The sequence below is a fragment of the Zootermopsis nevadensis genome, unplaced genomic scaffold, assembly GCF_977971745.1.
Source record: "Zootermopsis nevadensis isolate Lab colony 2312 unplaced genomic scaffold, Znev_1.0 Znev_ptg000006l, whole genome shotgun sequence".
Lineage (NCBI taxonomy): Eukaryota > Metazoa > Arthropoda > Insecta > Blattodea > Termopsidae > Zootermopsis > Zootermopsis nevadensis.
Genome location: NW_028259138.1, coordinates 8,492,622 through 8,516,393, shown reverse-complemented (window position 1 = coordinate 8,516,393; position 23,772 = coordinate 8,492,622). Strand labels below are relative to the sequence as shown.

At 38.1% G+C, this 23,772-nt stretch overlaps 3 protein-coding genes across 7 annotated transcripts in view; 2 read left to right on the top strand and 1 right to left on the bottom strand.

Annotated features, from left to right (window-relative positions):
* The window catches only part of LOC110831487 (uncharacterized), a 28,284-nt gene extending 22,252 nt beyond the window's left edge, over window positions 1–6,032 (bottom strand). Inside the window, 7 exon segments of the mRNA XM_087343816.1 lie at window positions 192–369; window positions 1,735–1,948; window positions 2,131–2,391; window positions 2,801–2,910; window positions 4,695–4,739; window positions 5,288–5,472; window positions 5,900–6,032. Coding sequence (XP_087199942.1) covers window positions 192–369; window positions 1,735–1,948; window positions 2,131–2,391; window positions 2,801–2,910; window positions 4,695–4,739; window positions 5,288–5,472; window positions 5,900–5,951 — 1,045 coding nt within the window. The 5' untranslated portion in view covers window positions 5,952–6,032.
* The window catches only part of LOC110831467 (uncharacterized), a 64,297-nt gene that overhangs the window by 19,664 nt on the left and 20,861 nt on the right, over window positions 1–23,772 (top strand). The window lies entirely within an intron of this gene.
* LOC110831490 (neuronal acetylcholine receptor subunit alpha-5) lies at window positions 7,148–23,037 on the top strand. Of its 5 annotated transcripts, none has more exons than XM_087343512.1 (9): window positions 7,148–7,257; window positions 8,345–8,505; window positions 8,885–8,929; window positions 9,416–9,525; window positions 9,988–10,198; window positions 11,560–11,737; window positions 12,682–12,834; window positions 13,226–13,407; window positions 16,220–16,274. In XM_087343512.1, exons 1-9 carry the CDS (start codon window positions 7,161–7,163, stop codon window positions 16,268–16,270), a joined length of 1,188 nt encoding a protein of 395 aa, XP_087199638.1. In that variant the 5' UTR covers window positions 7,148–7,160; the 3' UTR covers window positions 16,271–16,274. The 5 variants fall into 5 exon arrangements, with proteins under 5 accessions (XP_087199638.1, XP_087199636.1, XP_087199639.1 ...); XM_087343510.1 differs by lacking the exon at window positions 16,220–16,274 and adding an exon at window positions 13,917–14,258; XM_087343513.1 differs by lacking the exons at window positions 7,148–7,257; window positions 8,345–8,505; window positions 8,885–8,929; ... (2 more) ...; window positions 11,560–11,737; window positions 12,682–12,834 and adding exons at window positions 16,965–17,009; window positions 17,809–17,912; window positions 18,975–19,188; ... (2 more) ...; window positions 22,467–22,639; window positions 22,748–23,037 and having other exon boundaries at window positions 13,268–13,407; window positions 16,220–16,383.

Genomic DNA, 23,772 nt, shown 5'->3' with positions numbered 1-23,772 from the left:
CTTCTGCGTTGTTATGGTAGAAGTTTAGCGACGTTTCAGAGGTCCTTGCTGCCTCCATCATCAGGGCGATGAGCAACAAGGACCTTAGGAACGTTGGTAAACTTCTACGAAAACAAGACAGAAGCCAGCCATCTCCAAAGATAACCCTGTTACTTGTTTGAAATTTCAAACCTTGGCCGCCCTGTACTCACCGACAGCAGGGAAGACGACTGTGGAAGAGTAACTTCCAGGATGTCTCTGCAACACGAACTGAAATGACACCGTGACGAACGTGTCGTTTGGGCAGCATTTGTCCTTGGCGACCTCCTTGTAGGACCTCATAGACGCCAGTTTCCATTCCCGATTTAAGTTGTAACCATTCAGTACAATCTGGCCACAAGAGAAATGTAACATTCTCCATTTACATTTCAAAGATAACGTTTTATTGTCACAAAAATGTGTATTTCCGCTGAGCTGGCGTCAATGCCGTTGCCATTGGGGATGGAGCATTCATATTAACCATTTTAGCCCGGCTATAATTTTGAGAAACAGAACATAAATTCTCCTGCAAATATCATACTCTCTAGCACTCCATACCGTGGAACACAGCAGGACCGATCAGATAAACTGCTTGTTAACCAGCTCCTCTCTCCTCGAACGTAAGCCTCTTCTAGCTGGCTAACACCACCTCGCTGGCTCTTACTCGCTAACGACACATTTATCTGATTGGTTCCGTTGTGTTCCATTGTATGGAGTACCACGGAAGCATGAATGTGAGTCTTAAGAAGTTTTATTTTTTAAAGTTTAAACCAGACTAACACGGTCAACACGAATACTTCGCCCTTGGACGCCATTCGTTTCGAACAGTTTGATGGTTGGTGTTTATTATAACCGTCTACACTATTTTATAAGAAATTGTTTTTGGACATGTAAATATATCGCTTTTTCGCCCCCTGTCATCGGGTATCTTCTATTTTCATCTTACTTAATTGACTTTGCTGAGCAGTCGAAGCATGAACTTATTGTGAGATTTGAGGCTTTTACGACATTGAGGTTGTTAATGATGATCTTGAGTTCTGTCGCCGACGGTAGATGCCAACGACAGTGTGTTTCTCCGAAATGATGGCGTCTACCGACTGGTCTACACGGCCAAATACCAGATCATCATCATCAAGTTATTAGTGAATTGACGGGACGAGAACATCCCTCGTAAAAGTCGAACATTGAGAGAAAAAAAAACATTTGGGCCATCTTTAAACTTAAGTTGTCTTTTAAGTTTATTCTTATTCTATAACATTATAATTATTCGTTTTAAAACTATAAATTTACGTAAACTAAAATAAATCAATAGATTTTATTTACCAAAAATTTCGAAGTTAAGAACTATGCTGGGTGGATATGTAATATTGACCTATTTTAAAATAATTGTTAAATTTGGGCCATTTCGTATAATTTTATGTGTGTTAAATATTTATAGCGATAATAACTGTTTAAAAATTTAATACTCCGTTCCTAAAGTCAGCCATCTCGCTATTTACATCTGTCCGTGATTGTTCGGTCTTATTATTTTCTGTAATATCATAAACAATTCACCTTAAAAACGAGACATTTTTCGTTCGACGTAGTGAAAATTTATCAGAGTACACGGAAAGATAAATTCTGACATAGACCTTTGACCGACTCTGTACGTGGCAGCAGACAATCGGCCTGGATTCTGAACTCTGATGTAGATTTTTTTTTCGGTTGTGTTCTTACACCTGGTTCCAACTGCGAGATGTTCAGCTGTTCGCCTGTGTGAGTCCAGGAACCTATCGTCATCGTGCATGTGTGGGTGTCGTACGGCCAGCGAGTCAGATCAGCAGAGCAGGACACCACGTGATTGTAAGGTGGCACGCACATTACAGCACCATTTGAGTACAATATACAGAGGAACGCCTGGGTAAAAGACAACGCTTTCACCATATCGTATCTGAAAACAAAAACACTTTTTACTGAGAGACTCTTAAACGTATTCACTTGGTAGAAGATCGGCCCAACAGCCGACTAACCAACTAATCACGTGGAGTTCGGACCTTCTTTAGAAGCTGATAGTCGCTCAGATATTAAAGATATTTTACGCCTTTCATCGAACACAAAGGTTCATGACTTTACCTACAAGAGCTGGAGGCGATGCTTTCCCATTTCGTGGGCGTACAGTATGATGTTTGGACGAAGACGGTAGTGCAGGAGAGACGGCGAAAGGTCGTTACGGACAGTTGAGTTCTTATCTTAGTCTGTCGTCGCGACGTAACGTGAAGAATCTGAAGACAAACCCCGGGACGTCTTACGACACGTTTCTGGCAAACCGACAGCGAGTGTTGAGACGACAAAAGTCAGCTTAATTTTACGTAACGTAACCGAACCAAACCTACCCTATGAAAAGAAACAGTACAAACTTTAACCCAGCTTACCCTAACCTAACTTAATGTAACCTAACCTAACCTCACCCAACCAAACCTAACCTAGCAAAACCGAACCCAGCACAGCCTAGCTTGGTCTTGCAGGAAGTTGTCTGTGAAGACGGTAGAAATAATATGGCATGGCGTTGTATCGGATCTGATTATAATGTTCAACGGTACGTTTATGTTGATATTGATGTTGACGGATGGCGGTAAACGGGGGCTGGCGTTTACTGGGGAATTCCCTTTGAAAGTACATGGAATGAATATTATTTTGAGCCTAGATCGCAAACCGTAATAAATGGTACTGAATTGAGAAGAGGAAGTTTCTCGTCAAGAGATATAGCCAAAACATTATTAGTGTTGATGCCAAAGATACTCACGTACTAAAGTCTGCGAAGTCAGGCTTCCAGAGGAGGTTACTGGGCATGCGTATTTCGCGAATATTGTCGAACTTTGACGGATCCCAGGAATACCGACAGTCTTTCCAATACTATGGATGAAGAAAGATAATATTATTTATAATCAAAATGTACTCTGAGCTCGGAAAGGAAGCAACGGAAGGGTCGAGCATTTCGGAAAGGAAAATAAAACTGTAACTTACAAAGGAGGCGTTTTTGGGCTCATGTTTATATGGAATTTTGTAGAACTCATTCCTACATTTGTTTGAGAACTTTTGTACATTTTATTATCATAATTTTTTAAAGTTAATTTTACCAAGCGGACATAAATTACCACAGATACGAAAATATAATTTAAACAATTTTACGAGTATTTTTTTTGTAAAACGTGTCAATTAGTAGCCCATCGAGCAGAATATCAGGGTAGAGAACATAAATTTCTAGCAATGCAATTCAAATACAAAGTATTTATACGCTATCGACCAAACTTCGTCTTTAGCACTGACAACGTTTGGACATAAAATTAACTATTGAAACAGGATCATCAACTATACTTTTAATGGTGTTACAGGCAGAAAGTGACATAACGAGACGATTCATAATTTGTGCTCAACAGCACATTTTATCCGAATGACCAAATCAAGGATGATGAAACGCGTGAAACATATAACACAATTTGGAGAATGAGAGGGTATACAAAATTTTGGCCGGAAGCTTGAAACAAAGAGATCACCTGGAAGACATACGCGGATAAAATAAATAGGGATTGGACTAGCTCAGCGTAGGATTTAGTGGCAGACACTTCTTACATAGTAAGATCACCCTGATGGTGGAGGTAACAGGGACCCCCTGAAACGTTGGTAAACTTCTACCAGACTATACGGCGCTACAACTCAAAAGACAGCCAACTTGTGACATATTTCGTTGGTTGGTTAGTGAAATGAACTGTATAGGCCCTTAAGCAACCAATTCTATTCAACAAATTCCGTTTCTTGAAGCTAAAAATCGCTGAGCACCACCTTTTATGAAACCAGAAGATTTATTGCCATGTTCACAAGAGCTCGCCACAGGTCCCTCTCCTCTTTGATGTAAATCCATTTCACATCATCACACCCTATTTCTTTAAGAACCATTTTAATTTTATCCTCTTATCTACTAGTACTACTAGGTCTTACAGATAGCCTTTTTACCTTAAGTGTTGTATGAAGCTAATAAGAGTGATATTTATAGTCAATTGATATAGTCAGGATTTACGGACATTTCATAAATACGTGCGATGAAATATTTGTATCTCTGCTGTGGAAACTATTCTTGACTCCAAATAGAAAGAATAGATTTATTGCTCTCATAATTTAATGTTTTACTCCCTGCCTGGATAAATTCTGCCGATATTGAATCAGTATGTGACGATATATGCCTTTCCAAATTTTCAGTAGCAATTATAACCTCACAAATCTAGGCTTAGTTACAAATGGCTCCGCTGTATTAAATTTCATTAAAATTTGTCCTTTGTATTGGCATTGACAACATATCGACCAATAATATGAAATCTCACAAAACCATGTATCGTAGTTCTATGTTGTCTTACATTGACTTCAAACTCTGCATATTTCATGTTCAATAAGGGCTATGTAATTATCGTAGTAACTCGCTGGTCTTGTATTTCGGATTCAAGGTAAAGCTGTCGGTTGTCATAAACGTGGTTTTACTTAATTGTCCTTAATTTTTAGGTGAATAGTATGATAATTTCGGAAAAGAGACGAAAACCTCCTCCTTCTAAATCCTTAACGTGCTCACTATTTAGTAAAATGAACAACAATACTACGATAAGAAAATTAAAGCAATGCAGAAAATTGTACCTTTGTATGTTACTTACCATGACGAACCAACTGTGAATTTCAAGTTTGTCTTCTTTAACATCCTGTAACGGTAAAAATATCTAACTTTAATTCTGGATGATTTGTCGTTGAACTCACTTTAGTTAAGTATGCTATTCATGAACAAAAATACAAGACTTAATACTTTCATTGGTGGATTCAGCTAATCCTACTTCCATTTTGATGTCACTTCTGACTGTCCCTGATTCTAATGAGAAATGATTGGCGTCGATGTTTACAGTCCCGGGCGAGGAGGCAATGGGGAATTCTGACCATTACGTCAGAACCTGGAGTGCCCTTCTACTTAACCAGCGGTAACTATGTGTACCATATGCTTTAACAGTCGACAAGTCTTTATTTTGTATTTAGGGGTTCGTATGTTTCTCACTGTGAACAACAATTATTTCCGTTGAGATTTATCAAGTTGATGTTTGTAATTGTGAAGTATTGTGTTTTCTTTTAGGTACGGACTAAATTTATAAAGATTATTTAGACGAGTTGAAGGTTAGTAACGCGGTAATTTTATGTATTTCGTGCAAAGGATGCGTAATACTCCAGTTGATCGGGAGAAACTATACTAAGAAGCACTCACGAAGTCGAATTTCTTCAGAACAAGACGAATTCTGACGTCTACAGAATTGTTGCCGTTCTGTTGAATGGGACGGTTGATAGTGTCGTACATGTACTGATTTCTCAATCGCGTCTCCATTGTTGTGGGCTTCGAGGTGGGGCACGTGATTTCGTCAGCATCAACCAGCTCGAACGACATCCAAACAACTGAAAAGAAACTGTTTTTGTTTATAATTTATTAAACAATTTCCTCTAAGTATAGTTGGTCTGCAGCAGAAGGTGCGTCGCCAATATTAAATCTTATCAATTTACTTAGAAATGAATCATAGTATAAACAATTGGTACTTAACTTAAATACAGACGGGCCTGCATCTACAGCTGAATGTTTAACGATCTTGTCTATCGTTATTTGAAGATCAAAGAACAAATGAAAATTTTTAAAATTAAGTAAAACTTAGGATTTGAGACTTTCGCGGCGAGTACAATCAATAAAATCTTCTCGGTCAACCAGCCGCGTCAACTGGTTACCGTAGAGTTGGTTCCCGAAACGTCGGTTTACTACGGTAACCAGCTGACGCGGCTTATTGCCGTAGAAGATTTTATTGTAAGTAAAACTTATCACGTTGATACTCACCAAGGATTATCAACAGTGCTGATTTGTTAAGCACAAACAAAAACCTGTCCATTGCTGAAGCCAGAACGAAATGAAACGATTTAGAAAGAGGCCGAATGTAGCCAGAGAATTCATGTAACACAATCTAGTTCACGCCCACTTGATGTTCATGTCGACGTCGGTTTCTCTACTGGGTAGGCAACCAGCATGACCACGAGTCACTATGCTCAATAATGGGAAACCTTGGTCTTTATTGTTGAACACGACTGAGTAAAATTGACCTCGTATTGCATTTGTGCAAGAACGGCCTAAAGAGAAAGGATGCATCGGATCACATTAATGCAAGAATGGGCCAAGGCCGAACAATTTCCTGTCAATGATTTTGGAGTTCATATCGATGTTGGAGTCGTTCATGTAGATATCGATTCGTTTAATTGGTTTAGGTTTTTTAAATTGTTCTTCACATTGTTTTGTGTATTGCCTTTATCTGCATCAGAAATTGTCGCATCTAAATATTAAACACGCTTACAGTGGTTTATTGTAGTTCTGCTTTAACTGAAATTTATGAAATTGTTTAAGTTAGGGTGGTCCAAATTGTTTCCTCGCTGGGGCTGGAATAGTTTCCTGTTAGACCCAAGGGTCAAGAAACCCTTAACGTCACTATTTTTGCATTGTCATTATTCTTTAATAATACTTATTCAGAAATGACAAATTACCATTGCATGTTCTGAACTATAAATTTTATTTAAATGTGCACAAACTACTATAGAGTTGTATATTATTTTAAATTTTCTCCTACAACAGTTTGTATTTCTCGCAATTTTTACTGGTGAGAGCACCGAGCAGAATGTTCTTTTACCAGTGACGGAATATCAACTTCGAAAAAAAAATTGGGTTGTACTAACTAGTAACAAATTAACAAATACTTTTGCGGGCCGGGTTACAAGTGGTCGCGGGCCGCCAGTTGGATCACGCTGATTTAAGTAATAGATCTAGTCTTCCCAGTATATTGACAGATGCTTGAAAGCAAATGTGGTAGTTATCCGGAGATTTATTTTTTCCTGATAACCGACTGAAGATTATCCTTAATTTTTTCGCAATGGACGGAATGTTGGTTCTTCAACACTTTCAAAAAATTGAAAACGAAGATTTCTGTCTTCTGGGTTGTTGCGCTGTGTAGTCTGGTCAGAGGTCATACCGCCTCCGTCATCAGGGCGATGAATCGCAAAGTTTACTACGGGGGGGGGGGGCGTAGTTGATGCTGTTGGGGGCGTGTGGACGGATGCATCGTGAGGCAACGCAGTTAGCGGGCGGCCAGTCAGCAAACATGAGCCTCAACACAGTTTCGACTTGCTTCTTGCTTGCGTGTCTTCAAGTAGGTGAGTGAGGCAAAGGTCCTTCTCCAAATTTGGTTTTACCACAAGTGTTTTGATGCGGACAGGAGACTAAACATTTCAAATGAAATTTAGAGAAAGTTCGCAATTTCATTTTCTTACAGACACCAAAGGCGATTCGATTTTGCTGGCCCAAAAAAAAAGGAACCGGTGGAATGCTTTGGTTAATTCGGTGACGAACCTTCGGGTACCCTAAGCCATCTAGTTAGTTGCTGACACCAAAAGCTTCTTTATTATATAATATTATAAATAGTTTACGAACTTTATATTAAGATACAATAATATTATCTACACGTAAACCAACATTCTTTTAAAAGAATGCTCTTATAATTTAAATTAAAGCCCTTTATAGGGTTAATCAGTATCTACCTACAGTACTGGTTATCTATCTGTAGCGGAAATTTTTCGATATTTAGGCCAATAGGGTGCTCCAGTATAAAAGGTGATTCTTAATTACATACAACAATTTTAGGGATAACGTTCTACTTCTAAAATCAAGCCAAAACGTTTCTGTAAATGTATGATCAGAACCGCTTTGTTAGCTAGATATGAGAACGTCTAGTACCAGGAAAATTTCTCCTTACGCATTTAAATTAAACATAGAAACGTTTGTAAACATGAAGACGCTGTCATGTTTAAGTCTAATTAATAAATGCTCTCCTAAAATGCCGGTACAACGTTAATTGTTTCATTTTATTTTATAATTCTCACTGTTCATGTCTATAACGTCGATACTCGATCGTTTCCTTCCACATCCTCTTTAATTCACCAGTCACAATAATCATGCAATTCGAAACTACTGGAAATATGCAGATGAAAAACGATGGTTGATTAAGCTGTAAAGATGGAGGGCTGTGTTCTTTTTCTTCCAAACATTGGTATGTGCTGATAAGTCTACACACTGCCTAAACCCAGAAGATTATCAGCCTAAATGTGTTGAATAATTCTTTTATAATAAAGTGGAGAGACCGTGGCTTGAAATCGTAGACCCCATGACGAAAGTGGTTTTATTATAACGTAAACCGCTGTACTTTCTGTGTGCTTCTAATTTATCGTTAGTATCCTTGAACAGGGAGCTATGGGTCAGACTGTAGGACTTCGAAGCCCGATTCTGAACTGTCTCGGCTGAAGAAACAGCTCTCTTGCGGTTATAGCATCAGTACGGCGCCACAGGCCGGCCAGAACAGCAGCACCCTGGTTCACCTTTACCTAGTCCTGCGTCGTTTCACGTTTGTAAGCCAATTTTACATTGCTAACACTTGTTTGCGAGATACAGTCACGGGACATCTAACGCACATGGTGGGGATGAAGGAAAAATCCAACATCTGGCCAAAAAGGCTGTAGGAAAAATGATCAGGCATAGCTTAGTCAGTGTAGTGACCACTCTAAGGGTTAGAGGACTGGGGTTATGACTGTTAACAGCAGGAGGTTTCTTTATCTAATTAATTTTGAGGGAAGATTCTGTAACATGGACTGTATTAGTTAACGGGCCACAAGCAGAATAGATGAGGCACGTGTGAAAGCTTTAGATGGATTGTTTTTAATTCTTATTGCACTAAGTTTTCGTATTAATTATCAAATGTTGAATCTTAAACGAATTATGTTATTTCAGAACGAGGAGTTCGAGATAATACGCGTGTACTATGGGGCTTATATGGTAAGTGGGAATATATTGATTTGTAATTATCTTACTACAAATGAATCGATTATTTAATGCATAGAGTGCTGAATATATAAATCACGTCTCCTTAATATCCGGCCATTTTAAAATAAACACCATCATATATCTTGAAAAATATGCTGTTGGTAAGAACTGCAGAAAATTCTGAGTAAGTTTTTCAAAACAATGACATCTGTCTGTCCGTGTAGGGTAATGAGACAGGCTTGTTTCCTTTATTTATCTACTATTTGAGAGGAAAACGGAGTTTTGGTGTACGTATATCAGATTTTTCTGTTTTGTGTTGCCCTGATTAGCTAGCGCTAGAACCAAGTGCTTTGCGACGAGCTGATCCCCTGTCCAGGGCATTACTTCAACCTTTTAAGTATTCCTTATTTCTTGTCCTTATTAACCTGAATAGGCCGGGAGGGGGCTAATCTGTGATAGATGTAGAAGGATTGTAATAAGTGTCTGATCTCAATGCAGGTGTGGATGGACGTGCGTCTGAAGTGGGACCCTTCAGAATTTGGAAACATCAAGGAGCTTTACACCAACAGTAGTCTAATATGGACTCCTAAGTTTGGATGGGTAAACATGTGGGTTTTGCGAGATAAATTACGGTTAAGATATCTGTTGGATATCACATCACGTACTTAAAAGAATGTAGACCTCATGATCTGTCACTTTGAAGTAGACATTTTTCTATCATGTTTTTTTAACGAAATAATAAAAAATATTGTCTGATTATGTAGTGTATCTGTAGTCCGAAGAAATAAGTTTACGTCTGTTTAATTACGAAATGGTGGTTGGTTATCATTTGCTGCTGAGGAATTGTACTTTATGGGATCATATTTTTTAATTAGTGTGTTGCCGTAGTAATGCCGTTAACGGATTCTGGGCCTTCTGGGATATTTATGACATTCTTGACAGGTAATATACTAGTCTAGGTATAAGGAATAAATGAATACATTAATGTAAATCACAGTGGAATATACAGAATCATAAATAACGCCTTTAACATCTCTTGCTTTTAATAAATAATGATAATTACGTTACAGAAACGCAGACATTGACAGCTTGCTCAAGGGGATGGCTCATTGCCTTCTGAGGTGGAGCGGCTATGTGATGTGTATCTCGTGGTCTTCGATCCACACAATTTGCCAGACTGACATCACACACTGGCCTTATGACTCGCAAGTGTGTGAGGCACAGCTGGCCCCTTGGAAATTGCAACACGAAGAGCTGGAACTTCTTGTCGATGGCAACATGGTGGGTTAATGGTATTTCAAGGGGCCACGTGCCAGAAACTCATGAATTAACGACAGAAGAGACACGAGATCCACAGAAAATGTGACATATTGTTTCTTCTCACCAGTACTTAAACGCACATGCCAAACGATAACGCTGTAATCCAATGTTTGGCACAAACTAGGTTTGGATCTATATTGGATTACCAACTATTCTGAATAAGGTTCTTTGATGTTTTCCTAAGTTTTTTTCAAAGTACATATCCAAATAGTTCTTTGAAAAACGCCCAGGCGTCTTCCTTGAAAATCTTTCTTTATTTATTTTATTTGTCTATTACAACCTTTGCAGTGGAAACAGAGTGTTCGAGCAACTTGATAATCGAACTCCGCGGTCTAATGATTAGCGCTGCAGTTTCGTAATCGGGATGTCCTGAGTTTGAGTTAAAATCTCGCCTTTGAGACCAGCTGTCCCGACTGAGACTTCTCGTGCTTTTCCTCAGTGCCTATAGAAAATGACGGGATAGCAGCCTACTTTAAATTAGGTTACAATCACTTTCTTCCATATTCTTCCGATTCATTAATGCAACGTCGTATTTTTCTGAATTTCGTGTAAATACCGTCATTTTATGTATTATTGGTGTCTTCCATTGAAGTTTTTGCGACAATTATTTAGGCTAAATTTATAAACCACTCCTACGCATTGAATGCCCCGCACGTGTCATTAATTTTAATTTAATAACATTAACGATATTATATCAAAAATACAAATTATAAAGCTCTTTAGCGTATAATTATCTCCACTTCCCTGTTGCTTCCTATTTCTTAGGTTGACGTATTTCCCTTAGCATATTATTCTGAAATAACTTTTAATATGTCTTTTTCCAGACTGAGAGATAAATTTTCGCACCCAAATTTTCAGTTAAAGTTAAACTGTTCAATGGCGCGGTTATGATCGGCAAACATTATTAGGGAATTTTCTAGTAGCTAAGAATAACTTTATGTAACGGACCGCACACGTAAGGCTCATCGTTGCTTGAATGTACGTACAGAGGGACTTTTTGAAAGGTATAAATTACAGAGTTTAATGCCTTTAACTTTTAAATGGCAGGCAATGGCCATATGCTAACAGGGTATCCGTCTAACAAATCTTAGAATGATATTCATTTCTGATCAAACTGATATTCCAGGTTCTTATGACGGCAGGTAAGAAGATGTCTGTCTTCTGAGATGTCGAGGCCGCGTATCTCGTGAAAATTGAGCGAATTTCAGAGGTGCTTACTGCCTCCATCATCAGGGCGATTGTGATGGAATCAGTAAGTACCTCTGAAACGTCGGCGTACTATTTCAGAAGACAGTCATCTTCGTGATTTAACTACGTTACAGCGACCTCGTGTAGGGTCTCAGTTCATCGAGCAGAATAGAAAATGGGCACTACGGAACGCAGAAGTGGAACATCGCAGAGACGCGTTTGAAAACAGCACCTTCAACTACGTGACAATTACCTTGACCTTGGTGAGACATTCGGCGGCCCACGTAGCGACTGTGGTCATCCCTGCACTTGGTTAGTACCCTGAGCAAACATGCATGTTGGTTTCAAATAAGCTCGTTCTAAAGCACAGGGAGAATTAAGTTTTCCAGGAACATTCATTATTCTTAAGAATTTCGAAATTCTTGTGTGGAAACTGTAGACTGTGTGTCTTTAGTTTCGATTTTGTTACGGAGATCAAATGTTCAACCTATGGCAAACCCAGACGCCATTATGCTCTCACTACGTTAGCAGTCGATGGACATCATCGATAACAAATAATTTTAAAACGATCACAGTTAATCGTCACGTGCGTTGTAAAGATGCTCATTTTGTGGTGGGTTGTTGATCTTTTGTTTGATTTATATTCTTGTTCCAAATTTATGTAGCCTAATTGACGTCTACACCTGTGAGATATTTGAGATTTTTATAGGACCTATAATGAAATGTTATAATTATTTTATAAAAAAAGGTAGCACGCAATTAACGTGTTTCTTGATTCCTATAAATTGTACCAATAAAATTGGTTCTAGCATCTCTTCACACTGAATGTTACGTCACCTAGATTTATCCACAGCAGATTCTCAAAAATCGGAAACTAAACTAAAACTTAAACCAAACCTATTATTCAGAAATAATTCAAATATATGACGTCCATAAATTAACCGACGATTTTAAGGTCGTGTAATTATTTATCTGTAATCTCCCACTTCTGGATCATCTGCCAAGAACGTATATGAACAGGTCCCAGTCCGAGAAAAGGATGGAAGGATCCTGTTCATATGGACCTGTCGTCAGACAGAACACTAAATAAATAATAAATAAATAATCTCCCGATGTTGGTCTTCTAGGTCGTAACGCCGTATCAACTTGCAAGGATGAATTTGGAGGCTGTATTGTTATCTTCCTAAATACCAACATCGATATCTTTACCGCCGTAAAAACCTGAAATTCCATGCGTTATTTTGTGTTTTACTCAGTTCTCGTTTTGCTGACTCTGGCTTCGTTTTGGATCGAGGCCGAAAGTTCCTCTCGCTTGTGCCTCGTCTGTTCGCTTTTCGTGAGCCATATTCTCTTCTTGCAGTACACGAGTCTCTCTTTGTTCAACAATGGTAACAGCTGCCCCTTAATAGGTAAGAATTCCATGTTCCATGTCCACAAGCAGTGGTTAATTGCTTTCACTTCTTTAACGTCATTTTTCCTTGAAACTATACAAATAACAAAGAGCTGAGAAAGATTTACGCTTCTGTGACGCCAAAACGAATTACTGATCATTTTATATATATATATATTTTATAAGTGTTTTAGAAATAATTTTATAATTCATTCTTAAGTTCAACGTTGATGGTGATCCTGCTTTTGGATTAATACTAATCAGCACTGATAATGAAGACAGTATGTTCTCTAAGCATCGGCAATTCTACCTACTAACATACAACATCAAATGTCAGGACTGTACTGGTTGTGGCGTGGTAGTTGAATTTCAGATGTGTGATGGTCTCACGTTTCTTGTGTGTTTCGTAGTACTCTTCTATAGAGACTCCATGTTGATATGCGGATTGTCTCTCGTTGTTACCTTGGTTGTGCGATGGATGAACCTAAACCCTGCCATCCCGCCAGCTTGGGTGTCTGACTTTACCATGAAGGCGCAAGAGAGTCGACCTGGGCAACTCTTAGGCCGACTGTTCCTTCAGCATCCTCGACAAGTAAGAAAACTAATCTGCGGGTAATACCGAGTCTTTACTCGTTTTACTGCACGACTTGGTATCACGGAGCGGACAGAATCCGTACCTGTACGTGTTGGACTATACCACCTGTTCCATGTAGCAGCTCGATCTCGCAATAAAAATGCCTCATTATATTATAAGGAAAATAAAATAATTTTTGTGCCGAGCTCCACAGAGCGTTAGTACGATTTGCATTAAATTTTCTAAAAATATTTGAGAATGTCTCAAGAACATCTGCCGACGCCTAACAAGCCACGTGGCTTCTTATTAAATTACAGACGGACGGTGATGGAATAACGAGGAAAATCTTTGTTAGTTCGGGTCATCTAATGTTGCGATGGTGAAGCCTAGGTCGCGAGTAGAGGAACTGGATGGAAGTGTCTAAGGATCGTGTCCAGTGACGGCCTTTGTTATTAAGGATATTGACTCTCGAGGTTCTGTTGCCAGAGATTTAGTTATTTTTCTGTTTTCATTTTGTTTCTGTGCAGACTGCTGACAGTGAAGGCGTCGAGACGCCACCTCAAGGTGGGCCAAACTGGCGTCTGGTTGGCACGATGCTGGATCGAATTGGCTTCCTCGCATTCAGTGTGACATACTTTGTTTTATTGATAACGTATTACTTATATTATCTGTGAGAATCACCTTAAGACAAACATGTGCGCTCATATTTACATTATATGTGGTATATTTAGTTGAATGTTACGACAAATTAAGAACTGGAGACCAGTTTACGTGTGAATAATCACTAATGTTTACAGCTTACATTACTTCATGATTATTTGTTAGGTGTATTGGTTTTATTAAGCATTAAATGGAAAGATAATAGATGATGGCTGTCTTATAGATTCTGTTGTAATGATAGAACAGCAAGCACCTCGGAAACGTCGGTAAACTGATTCCAGACTACACGGTACAACAACCAAGACGATAGCCATCTTCGTACTCAAAGCCGTGAGAGTCTAAAATCTTACAGAAAGACTAAGGAAAGAATGTTTAAAGAACATGAAATATAGGTCACAATTATTAAGTAATTGAAGATTACGTCACACAAATGGTGACAGGTTTAATAACCAGAATGTAAATAAGAAAAATTGTTGAGTAAAAATTGCCGAGTGTGTTTCAGAGATATATTCTGATATATATTATCGAGAGCATAAATTTAGTGATTATGATAAGTTTTAATTTTTTCGCTACAAAGATTCTGATGAGTGATAAACGATCATTGATGGCAGTGATGCATATAAAATAGGAAAAAAACGCTTGAAGAATGCGTTTTCCAAATTGGAGTAAACTGTAACACATCTGATTTCATTAGGCCTATAACAAATTTACGGTTCAGAAGTCTATAATGGTAAATATTTATTTATATTAGTACAGTTACCAAAGATTATCATGAAATCCCCATTTGCTCTTAGTATGATCCTCTTTTCCGCGGTGTCATTAGGGGGGCGGATCCAGTCAATTAATGACGATCAACATTCGTGGCTGATTATTCTGTGATCTGGCTACACTTCTGAAGAGAGGCACATCGTTATGATGAAACATGACCTGCAGTTGAGTTTGTATCTGGCGATGACTTTAAATCTGCATTGAAGACCAACATGTACGTCGTTCCGTGTCTCTCGTGTATTTTCTTCGTTTTAATCTTGATTGGTGAGTTTACAGGTCAAAGGAGTGAATGGTTTTATTTAGTTGACTTAACGATATACAAGAATCTATTCACTTGAAAGTTAGTTTATTTTAGGTGAGTGTGTTTATTAGTACGAATATGAAACTTAGTCTGCGTCGTATGATTTGAGGTCTTCACAGCGGTGAATATGAAGATTTCTGGCTTCTGGGTTGTTGTGCTGTGTAGTCTGGTAGATGTTTACCAACGTTTCAGAGGTCATACTGCCTCCGTCATCAGGGCGGTGAATATGAAGATTTCTGTCTTCTGGGTTGTTGCGCCGTGTAGTATGGTAGATATTTACCAACGTTTCAGAGGTCATACTGCCTCCGTCATCAGGGCGATGAGTATGAAGATTTCTGTCTTCTGGGTTGTTGCGCTGTGTAGTCTGGTCGATGTTTACCAATGTTTCAGAGGTCATACTGCCTCCGTCACCAGGACGATTCTTAGTATGAAGATTTCTGTCTTCTGGGTTGTTGCGCTGTGTAGTCTGGTCGATGTTAACCAACGTTTCGAAGGTCATACTGTAGTCTACGTTCTGTAAAAATGGAATATGATCGGTTATATTAGAAATATAGCAGATAAAAGGCGAAGTTTTTTTTAGATTTTAAGTTCTTACAGCGGTGAAAATGACGATGTTAGGTTTTCGGGTTGTGGTTTCGTCTAGACTTACGGGTGTACGTAGATACTTGCATTTTAGTGAAATTTACGCAGGTCGTATAGTGTTAGGATAGCAAGTTATAAGACGCTACTGTGGACTGGGCATGTAGAAAAGACGGAGAGACGAGTAATGTTTACAGAGTTTTATGGGGAAACCACTTGGAAGACTGAGATGATGATCTGACACTAACATGCATCTTACGGAAATAATTTGCGAGATGGAAGGTGGGTAGAAATGGTTTAGGATTGAGTACAGTGACGTTATTTGGTATTAAAAGTGAGTTCTGATATCAGAGTTTCATTTCACAAGTTGATTTCAATTAAAAACAGAAGATGTGAGGAGATTCTGACGGCCGTAACTTCTATTTATCGCTTGAAGAAGAAGTATTTTGTTGGTAACAATTATAACAACTTTACTTTAACGTGTCGAGAATAAGTTGGGCATTATCTTTATTTATGTTTTAGGAAGTGCTGAATCTGAATGTAACTCAGGTTCGGAATGTAAATCACACATGAAACGCTTGAAGGAAGATCTTTTTCGGGACTACGACACGAGCGTGAGGCCAGTGCGCCTGCACTCGGACCGAACAACAGTGATTATTGAAATGATTCCTCTGGCGCTTGTTTTAGTAAGTTTCCGTTTGTTGATAGACATCTTCCTTGTCGTTAATCAAACCCAGTAGTAAAATAAATACGTGATATATAATCGCAATACATTGTATTGTGTTATTTATACGCAGAATAAACACTTAGTCAGTATGGTAGCAACATTTAAATTTGCAATTTTACGTTTGTAAAACTCCTCGTTCTGTGTTACCATAAATATTATTATTCCGTCCGAAATTAGTTAATCACAGGTAAAAGAAGATTACCGGAAATGTCCGAAATTCGTCTAATTCTAACCTAACCTAACCTAACCTAACCTAACCTAACCTAACCCAACCTATCTTACCCTAACCTAACCGAACGTTAGGTAACCTTACTTTAAAATTCTAGTTTTATTTAGGACAAAATAAGACGGACAAACATGTCAGAACATGGATTATAGTGGACGCAGCGTTTATAGATTTAAAATTTTTAAATATGTTGAAAAATAATATATTAAGGGCAGGCAGCGAAAATTGTTATACTATTAACTTTGTACGTTTAAATTTATATTTTTAGGGCCATATGTAAGAATGTGCACCAACACTTTATTTATTTATTTCAGGAAGAAGATTATGATCAATTTGTCCTTGATGCATCGATGCACTTTGTAAGTAAACACATAGGCCTATGTATAATTTACGACTGTTTTATGCTAATTTTAGGTTTTAGAACCAGTAGCATATAGCATACTATTATCATTTTATAAATTAAAACATTCTACCGACATCATGCGTGTTCTTTGCATGAACTGCGTACAAAAATCTCACTTTGGGGAAGTAATTTCCAACCGTCTGTATGTTTGTTTTTTCTCCGAAATTACTGGAAGAATTTTAATTAAACTTGATAATTGGGAATCGAAAATGTTGAAGTTTGGTTGACGTCGACGTAATATTTACTGTAATTGAATAAATTGGTTTATATAACAATTATTTCACAGAAAAATGACATCCAAAAGTTTATACCTGATAAAATGTGGATGCGATTAAGATTAGAAAATTATTTTTGGAACACTATTCGTTATGTCGAATATCTGACGAAGTAAAACAGGCATAATTTAAGGCAGCGTGATTAGCTCTGCAGTTATAGAATCTATTTGCTGGAATAGATCCGTATTTGGAATGAATATTTGTGAGTGTAAATCAGTTGTCCAAAATAATAAAGAATAAATGTGAAATACAATATTTTGTTTGGAAGACACAGCGGAAAAACTACGCGGGAGACGTAGGTGATGGTTGGACATAATATTGATATTTATCTTACATAATTACGATGTGAATGCATGGATTGAATTGAAAATATTGAACCATCGATTCTATAAAGTTATGAGATTCCTTTACCAGCTGAATTAATATAATTTAAATAAGATTTTATTAATTTGTTAGAGCTCATTTGTATATTTATTACAGACTTGGAAAGATGAATTTCTAGTGTGGAATCCTTCGGAATACGGTGGAATAAATCTCATTCGACTTAATGACGTTTCAGTCTGGGTTCCCGAAGTTTTTCAACTGTGAGTTACAATAGTTATTTTCATTTCTAGGTTTTAATTCACGTCCTTCAAATGAATAGAGTTGAAGTCTTGAAATCATGTTACTATAATTTTTTTTATTCAAACTCTGCTATGATATTGACTGTTACATGCATTATAAATAACGAATAATCTTAACCGATAATGCTATACAGACATACCTCGGAGATATTGCGGGTTCGGTTCCAGACCACCGCAATAAAACGAGTCATACAATTTTTTTTGTTTCCCAGTGCATATAAAAGATATGTTTACACTATACTGTAGTCTGTTAAGTGTGGAATAGCATTATGTCCAAAAACAATGCGAGAATTATCAAGATGTGACACAGAGACACGAAGTGAGCACATGCTGTTAGAAAAATGGCGCCGATAGACTTGCTCGACACAGGGTTGCCACAAACCTTCAATTTGTAAAAGAAACGCAATATCTGCACAAAAGACAAATAAATTACTAAGAATAAAATGGCTGCTCTAGAAGGGTGCAGCATGTAGAAATAAATTAATATGAACGAAATGTCCAAATGCATTCTTTGCCAATTTGTGTACCTCATTGGCTTCGAAGTTCGTTCATTGCTGCTAAGATAATCACACTACAATTTTGACTCACTACACGGGCTAAAATTATTACTTATTGTATTTAGTTAAGTAGTAACCATATAGAAACTTACAGTTGTCAATAAATTCTATAAAGCATGTTTGGCAATTTTATTTTCAGTGAGTTATATCGGGACATTTCTTTAAAGTTCGTTTTGAGATTCATGTAAAATAGGGATTGTATTAGAACATAACACCAAAATTAATCTCGCTGTAATACTTTTAACGGAGAGTTCTAAATCAAAATTTAAATCCTTTCATTTATTCCGGGGATAAGACCTCTCCACTCTGCTTTCACTTTATGCATGAAAAAGACCAGTCTGAAGGCGTCAGAATGTTGTTCGTGTCTTTGTAGCTTGTAGGAATTTAGCATATCGCTGTGAACAGGTAGGAACAGGCCTTCAAGTATAGTAGAATAACACGTGATTTGATGACATCCTGTTTGCAGATCCTCGTGGGACATAACGGATCTCAGGCAAGGTTATACGTTGTGCAATTTATTTTCGTCAGGTTGGCTCCATTGTTGGAATCACTACAGTTTGCCTTCTCTTTGTCACCTGGATCTCACCCACTGGCCTTACGATTCTCAAAATTGCAGTGTGACAATCTCGACGGTGACGCAATCTGAAGAGGAAATCGAATTGCTTGTTGTGGACGACGCTGTAAGTAACGCAAAACGGTTTTCATCTGAAAAATTCTTCTTCTGTTAGTGTACTTCCGCGATAACGTAAGAAGTCAGCTGTTAACGAAATAGTGATTGCCAACTTAAATGCTGAGACAGGTCTCTTTAAATAATTTGAAGGGTCAGAGCCTCTAAGAGAGACATTTAGTGAGTAGCATTAGTGTTAGCATTCATCTGTCTTCGTACATACGCCTTTAGGCCTATTAACAGAAGTTCTCATATACTCGTAGGTATCCCTGAAATTACTGTTATGATTTTTCGCGCAGATTAATCGATTCCTTGGACGTTTAAGGCCGCTATTTAAACTGCAAATGTAGAATGAAATGTAAAGTTGATAAGGATTTAGAGGAAACTGTTGTGACTTATCTTGAGGAATGCTTCAGAGTTTACTTAGCTTCGAACGAAAAATGTTTAAACGATACTGAGTAGGAGTTTGGGCGGGATTGGTTTATTTAAGACACTAACCCGATAACTCTAGAGTTAGTGAGTGAACCCGAGAGTCAGAATAAGTTAACCGAACCTTAAGAACAAGAAACAAGATGGTTGTAGTCGGTGTTGAGGCAATAAGGAAATGTTGATTTTCCAGTGACTGTTTCCGGAAAAAGAGACTCTACGCGAGGTTGGAAATTTAGCATCCATGCAATGGATTTTTCAGGATAATGATGTAGCTTTCTCCTCCCCGAGGTCATCGTGGACTCTGATATATCATTTCTGTTAGTATGACGACTATTTACACATGGTAAAATTGCTGCTTGTCTTGGGCTGAGTGAATCACAAGATATTTATATAAATACACTGGGAAAGGGCAAGATACTCATAAGTATTGTAGACATTCTGGTGTAATTTGGTCTTATATGTTAACTGTCAACTACCCACAAACAAAAGAGGAACCCTGGACAATGCAGCCTCAAAGGAAACGTTTAGCAAAAACAGTCGAAGTAAAGACGATTCTTTTTATTTATGAAGAAGATTCTGTTTCATGTGATTTGTTGTGTCGTGATATTGAACTTTTGTATATTGTAATGGGCTGATTCTATTTTACGAACTCTTATGATGTGGTCAACAGAATCGTTCGTGAGAGAGCTCGAAGTGTTAATGGTTTGTGAACTTTTGTGTTTACAACTGCATTGAAAAGCGCTCGAACAAAGAATAATCATTATTCCATGAAGTGAACGATTCATTTGTAACGTGAACCATCATTGTTTAATGACTACCTGTACTGTGTTCGAAGGTTGACTTAAACGAATACAATCCCACCCATACATGGAAACTGTTTGCTGTGGGATACACCAAGTACAACCACGTATTTGGGAATAAAGTGTTTCCTTGTGTGCAGTACAACTTCCTACTGAGAAGAAATGAAATCATTACAGAGGTTTCAGTTGTTGTACCCATAACAGGTAAACAACTCCGCTTAGAATTTCAATAGCCCTGATCTAATTATGATCATGACATTTTACTAAAACAGCGATGGTGTTTCAACCTGAGGTTTTATTCTCAGGTCTTAAGTTAATACAAATTACGCTTGACTTATGCCTTTCAGAATTAAATGAATGATAACGTAAGATTTGAGGTCCTTATTGCGATGTGAATGTAAGATGATCTTCGAGGTTGTTGCGTAATGTTGTCTATGAACTGTATACCAGTTTTAGTCCTGAATATGGAGGCATTATACTGCCAAAAGACTGCTTGGCGCAACAAACCACAAGACTGTTATTTGTTAAAGAGTGGGACTTGAATGATTAGGCAAAGATTTGTAAGCACGCAGTAATGTTTTGCTTTTAGACAGAATCGGCTGTCCTGGTATTAGCCTGGACATATTGAACTGAGGAGAAACATTAAACATCTCGTGGCTGGTTAACATAATTCTGTTGTTTCTTTACAATATTCCTGCAAGAAACATCTAGAGAACTGAGAATTTGCCTTTTGTTTGAAGTATTCGTCTTCTTGTTGCTGGCGTCTTTCTGGCTGAACGCAGACGAGGAAGTTCGCCTTAACCTTTGCTACACCCTCATCGTATGTCACGTGTTGCTACTCCAGGACATTGGCCACATAACTAATGGAGATAATGTTCCTGTGATCGGTACGTATAGGTCTGCCAGAAAAGTTCTTAATGCTGACGCAGTCTGGGATATGAGAGAATTTACTTCTGAATTATCTGTATAAATAAATTTACAAATTATTCACTGTACTGGAATGAGTCGCCATTAATCACTTGTTAGGAGGCAAGTAATTAAGAACAGTAAAATAAATCGTCACGTGGTATGTTCATGTTAGTCAAACCTGCTTGGAGTGACGTCATAATTAACCGTAATACCGTGTGGAATAAATCCATCCTTTATTCTGAAGAACCCATAGACCACAGATTACGTTATAATATTATTATAAATGGGATTGTATTATTTAAAGACCTTTCACTAACGCCGGGCTGATGCCAATGTTAAGGGTGGCCACACACGCTACGGCTTACCGGAAGGCCTGCCTTCCAAGTTAAATTCGGAAGGTAAGCCTCAAACCTCTGAGAGTCCACACACGTACAGACTTTGTGGCAGGTTGGAGCTCAGTCTTTTTATTCTTCAGTCGATGCTACAACGTGTTCAGTGAAGACGATGCGATTTTAATCGGTCTTGCTGTTACTTTAATGTTGAAAAAGAAAAGAAAGGTAAATCTTTCTAAGTGGGTCAGAAGTTGGTTAGATGGATCAAAATATTCTCGAATAAATTTGTTGAATGAAATTCGATTAGAGACGACGGACTGGCATAACTACCTGCGAATGGATGAGGACACATATTTGGAACTGTTAAACTTACTTAAACTACGAGGATTTGAAGTTCTCGGTGGCTGCTTGAGATGACTAAATACTACAAGCCTTGCCTTTACCCTCGTACGTTACGACTTGTAAAAACGTTCAGTAAACCTCGAGGCGACTGCAGATTTATCGGAGGCTCGGTTTCCGGCCAAATTCAACACACAAGCTCCGGTTTGCCGGAAGGTTGGCCTTCAGAGACGTAAGCCTTCCGGTAAGCCGTAGCGTGTGTGGCCACCCTAATACATACAGGCTGATCGAGAGAACTGTGAAGTGTAAATGGGTAGTCAAGTCTCTGAATTCTTTGAAGCATAAACAAATTTGTAAATTAACTTTAATCACAAAAGCTTGAAGTGAAATTAACGTTGAACTCGCTTTAAAATCTACCAATCTGAAAATTGTTTCAGTCGCTAATACTATGTAAATACTTTACAATCGACGCGATTTTACAGGGTTGTTCTTTCGAGATTCTTTTGCACTGTGCGTATTGTCTTTGGAGTTGACAGTCTTCATGCAGTGGCTGAATGCAATTCCAGCAACAACGGTTCCAGACTTAATCATCAGCGTTCTGGAAAGCAAACCTGCTCGAATTCTGCTTCTGTCTGCAAGAAGAAACTGCCCGAAGGTAAGCAAATTCTCTGATGCTAGTAAAATCAATGCACGTCTGACGCATAAAGTGCGTAGAATGTGTTTCGTATTAGTAATTAAATTTAAATTTAAATTTATTTAACAGGTTAGCGAACCACTAAACGATGCGAAACAGGAATCTGGTGACAGTGAGACGCAGTCTGACGTCATGGCAAATTGGCGTCTATTCGGGACTCTACTGAACCGTCTTTCCTTCCTTGTCGTCTGTGTTATTTATCTTGTGTTAATATTTATGTACGTAGTGTGAATGTGGTGCAATATTAATTTAAAATTGTAACGAGAATCACGCCTTGCTTTTAGCTCGTAATATCGGATTCAATGCCAATTTAAGCACTAGATATATTGGCACCACAAATAAACATGCAATCGTAAATAGTTTGCTTGTCCAGCGTCTATTCATAACAAGAGCAACTGGGAATTGGGAAGGATATCTGTTTGCATCGTGTTGCCATGGTGACACCTGGTGGGACCACCTGATGCCGACATGATTTCATTTCACACAGTGTAGCGTATGACTGAGATTAATGGACATTATAAAAAGAAACCTGTCAGTGGACCCTATGCTAAGCCGGTTGAATCTTATCATGGTAACCGTTTCTTGAACAATAAGTTAACACCAGCAAAGATCACATAACCCCAATGAAATTATGTTTCTCGGTACTAACGCGACGAACACCGTCTACACTGCCGCCAACTGTCATTGCCAAACATTACCTACTTTAGACAGAACATTACCGTTTCCTTCCTGATCATTTCCATTTCAGTAGGCTGTAAATAAACGTCCTCTTAATACACTCCACGCTACATAACACTGCAGTTGATAGAGTATCAGTAAATAAACACACGCCGATTTGTATAGAGCTTATATAAAGACGAAGAAAGAAGCATTGGGTAATACAAACGAGTGTGTGTGTGGAAATGTATGCCTATTTAATTAAAGGAAGTCACGGACAATGGAATTTCTTGTCTTGCCGGTAAAAAAGAGATCAACTTTCGTTCGTGAGCGAAGCGACTTTAATTAAATCCACTCTGGCACACTTGAGTCCGGTGTAGATAAGGATTACTGCTCTGTTGAGAATCAAACCCTGGTTATCCAGCCCGTAGTCAGTA

What these genes read in the sequence shown, in the direction of transcription:
- LOC110831490 (XM_087343510.1), top strand. Translation starts at nt 7,161, where the DNA reads ATGCATCGTGAGGCAACGCAGTTAGCGGGCGGCCAGTCAGCAAACATG. An exon ending in GCTTGCGTGTCTTCAAGTAG is followed by an intron (nt 7,258 to 8,344) that starts GTGAGTGAGGCA and finishes ATCCTTGAACAG; the next exon opens with GGAGCTATGGGTCAGACTGT. An exon ending in AAGTTTGGATGGGTAAACAT is followed by an intron (nt 9,526 to 9,987) that starts GTGGGTTTTGCG and finishes ATTACGTTACAG; the next exon opens with AAACGCAGACATTGACAGCT.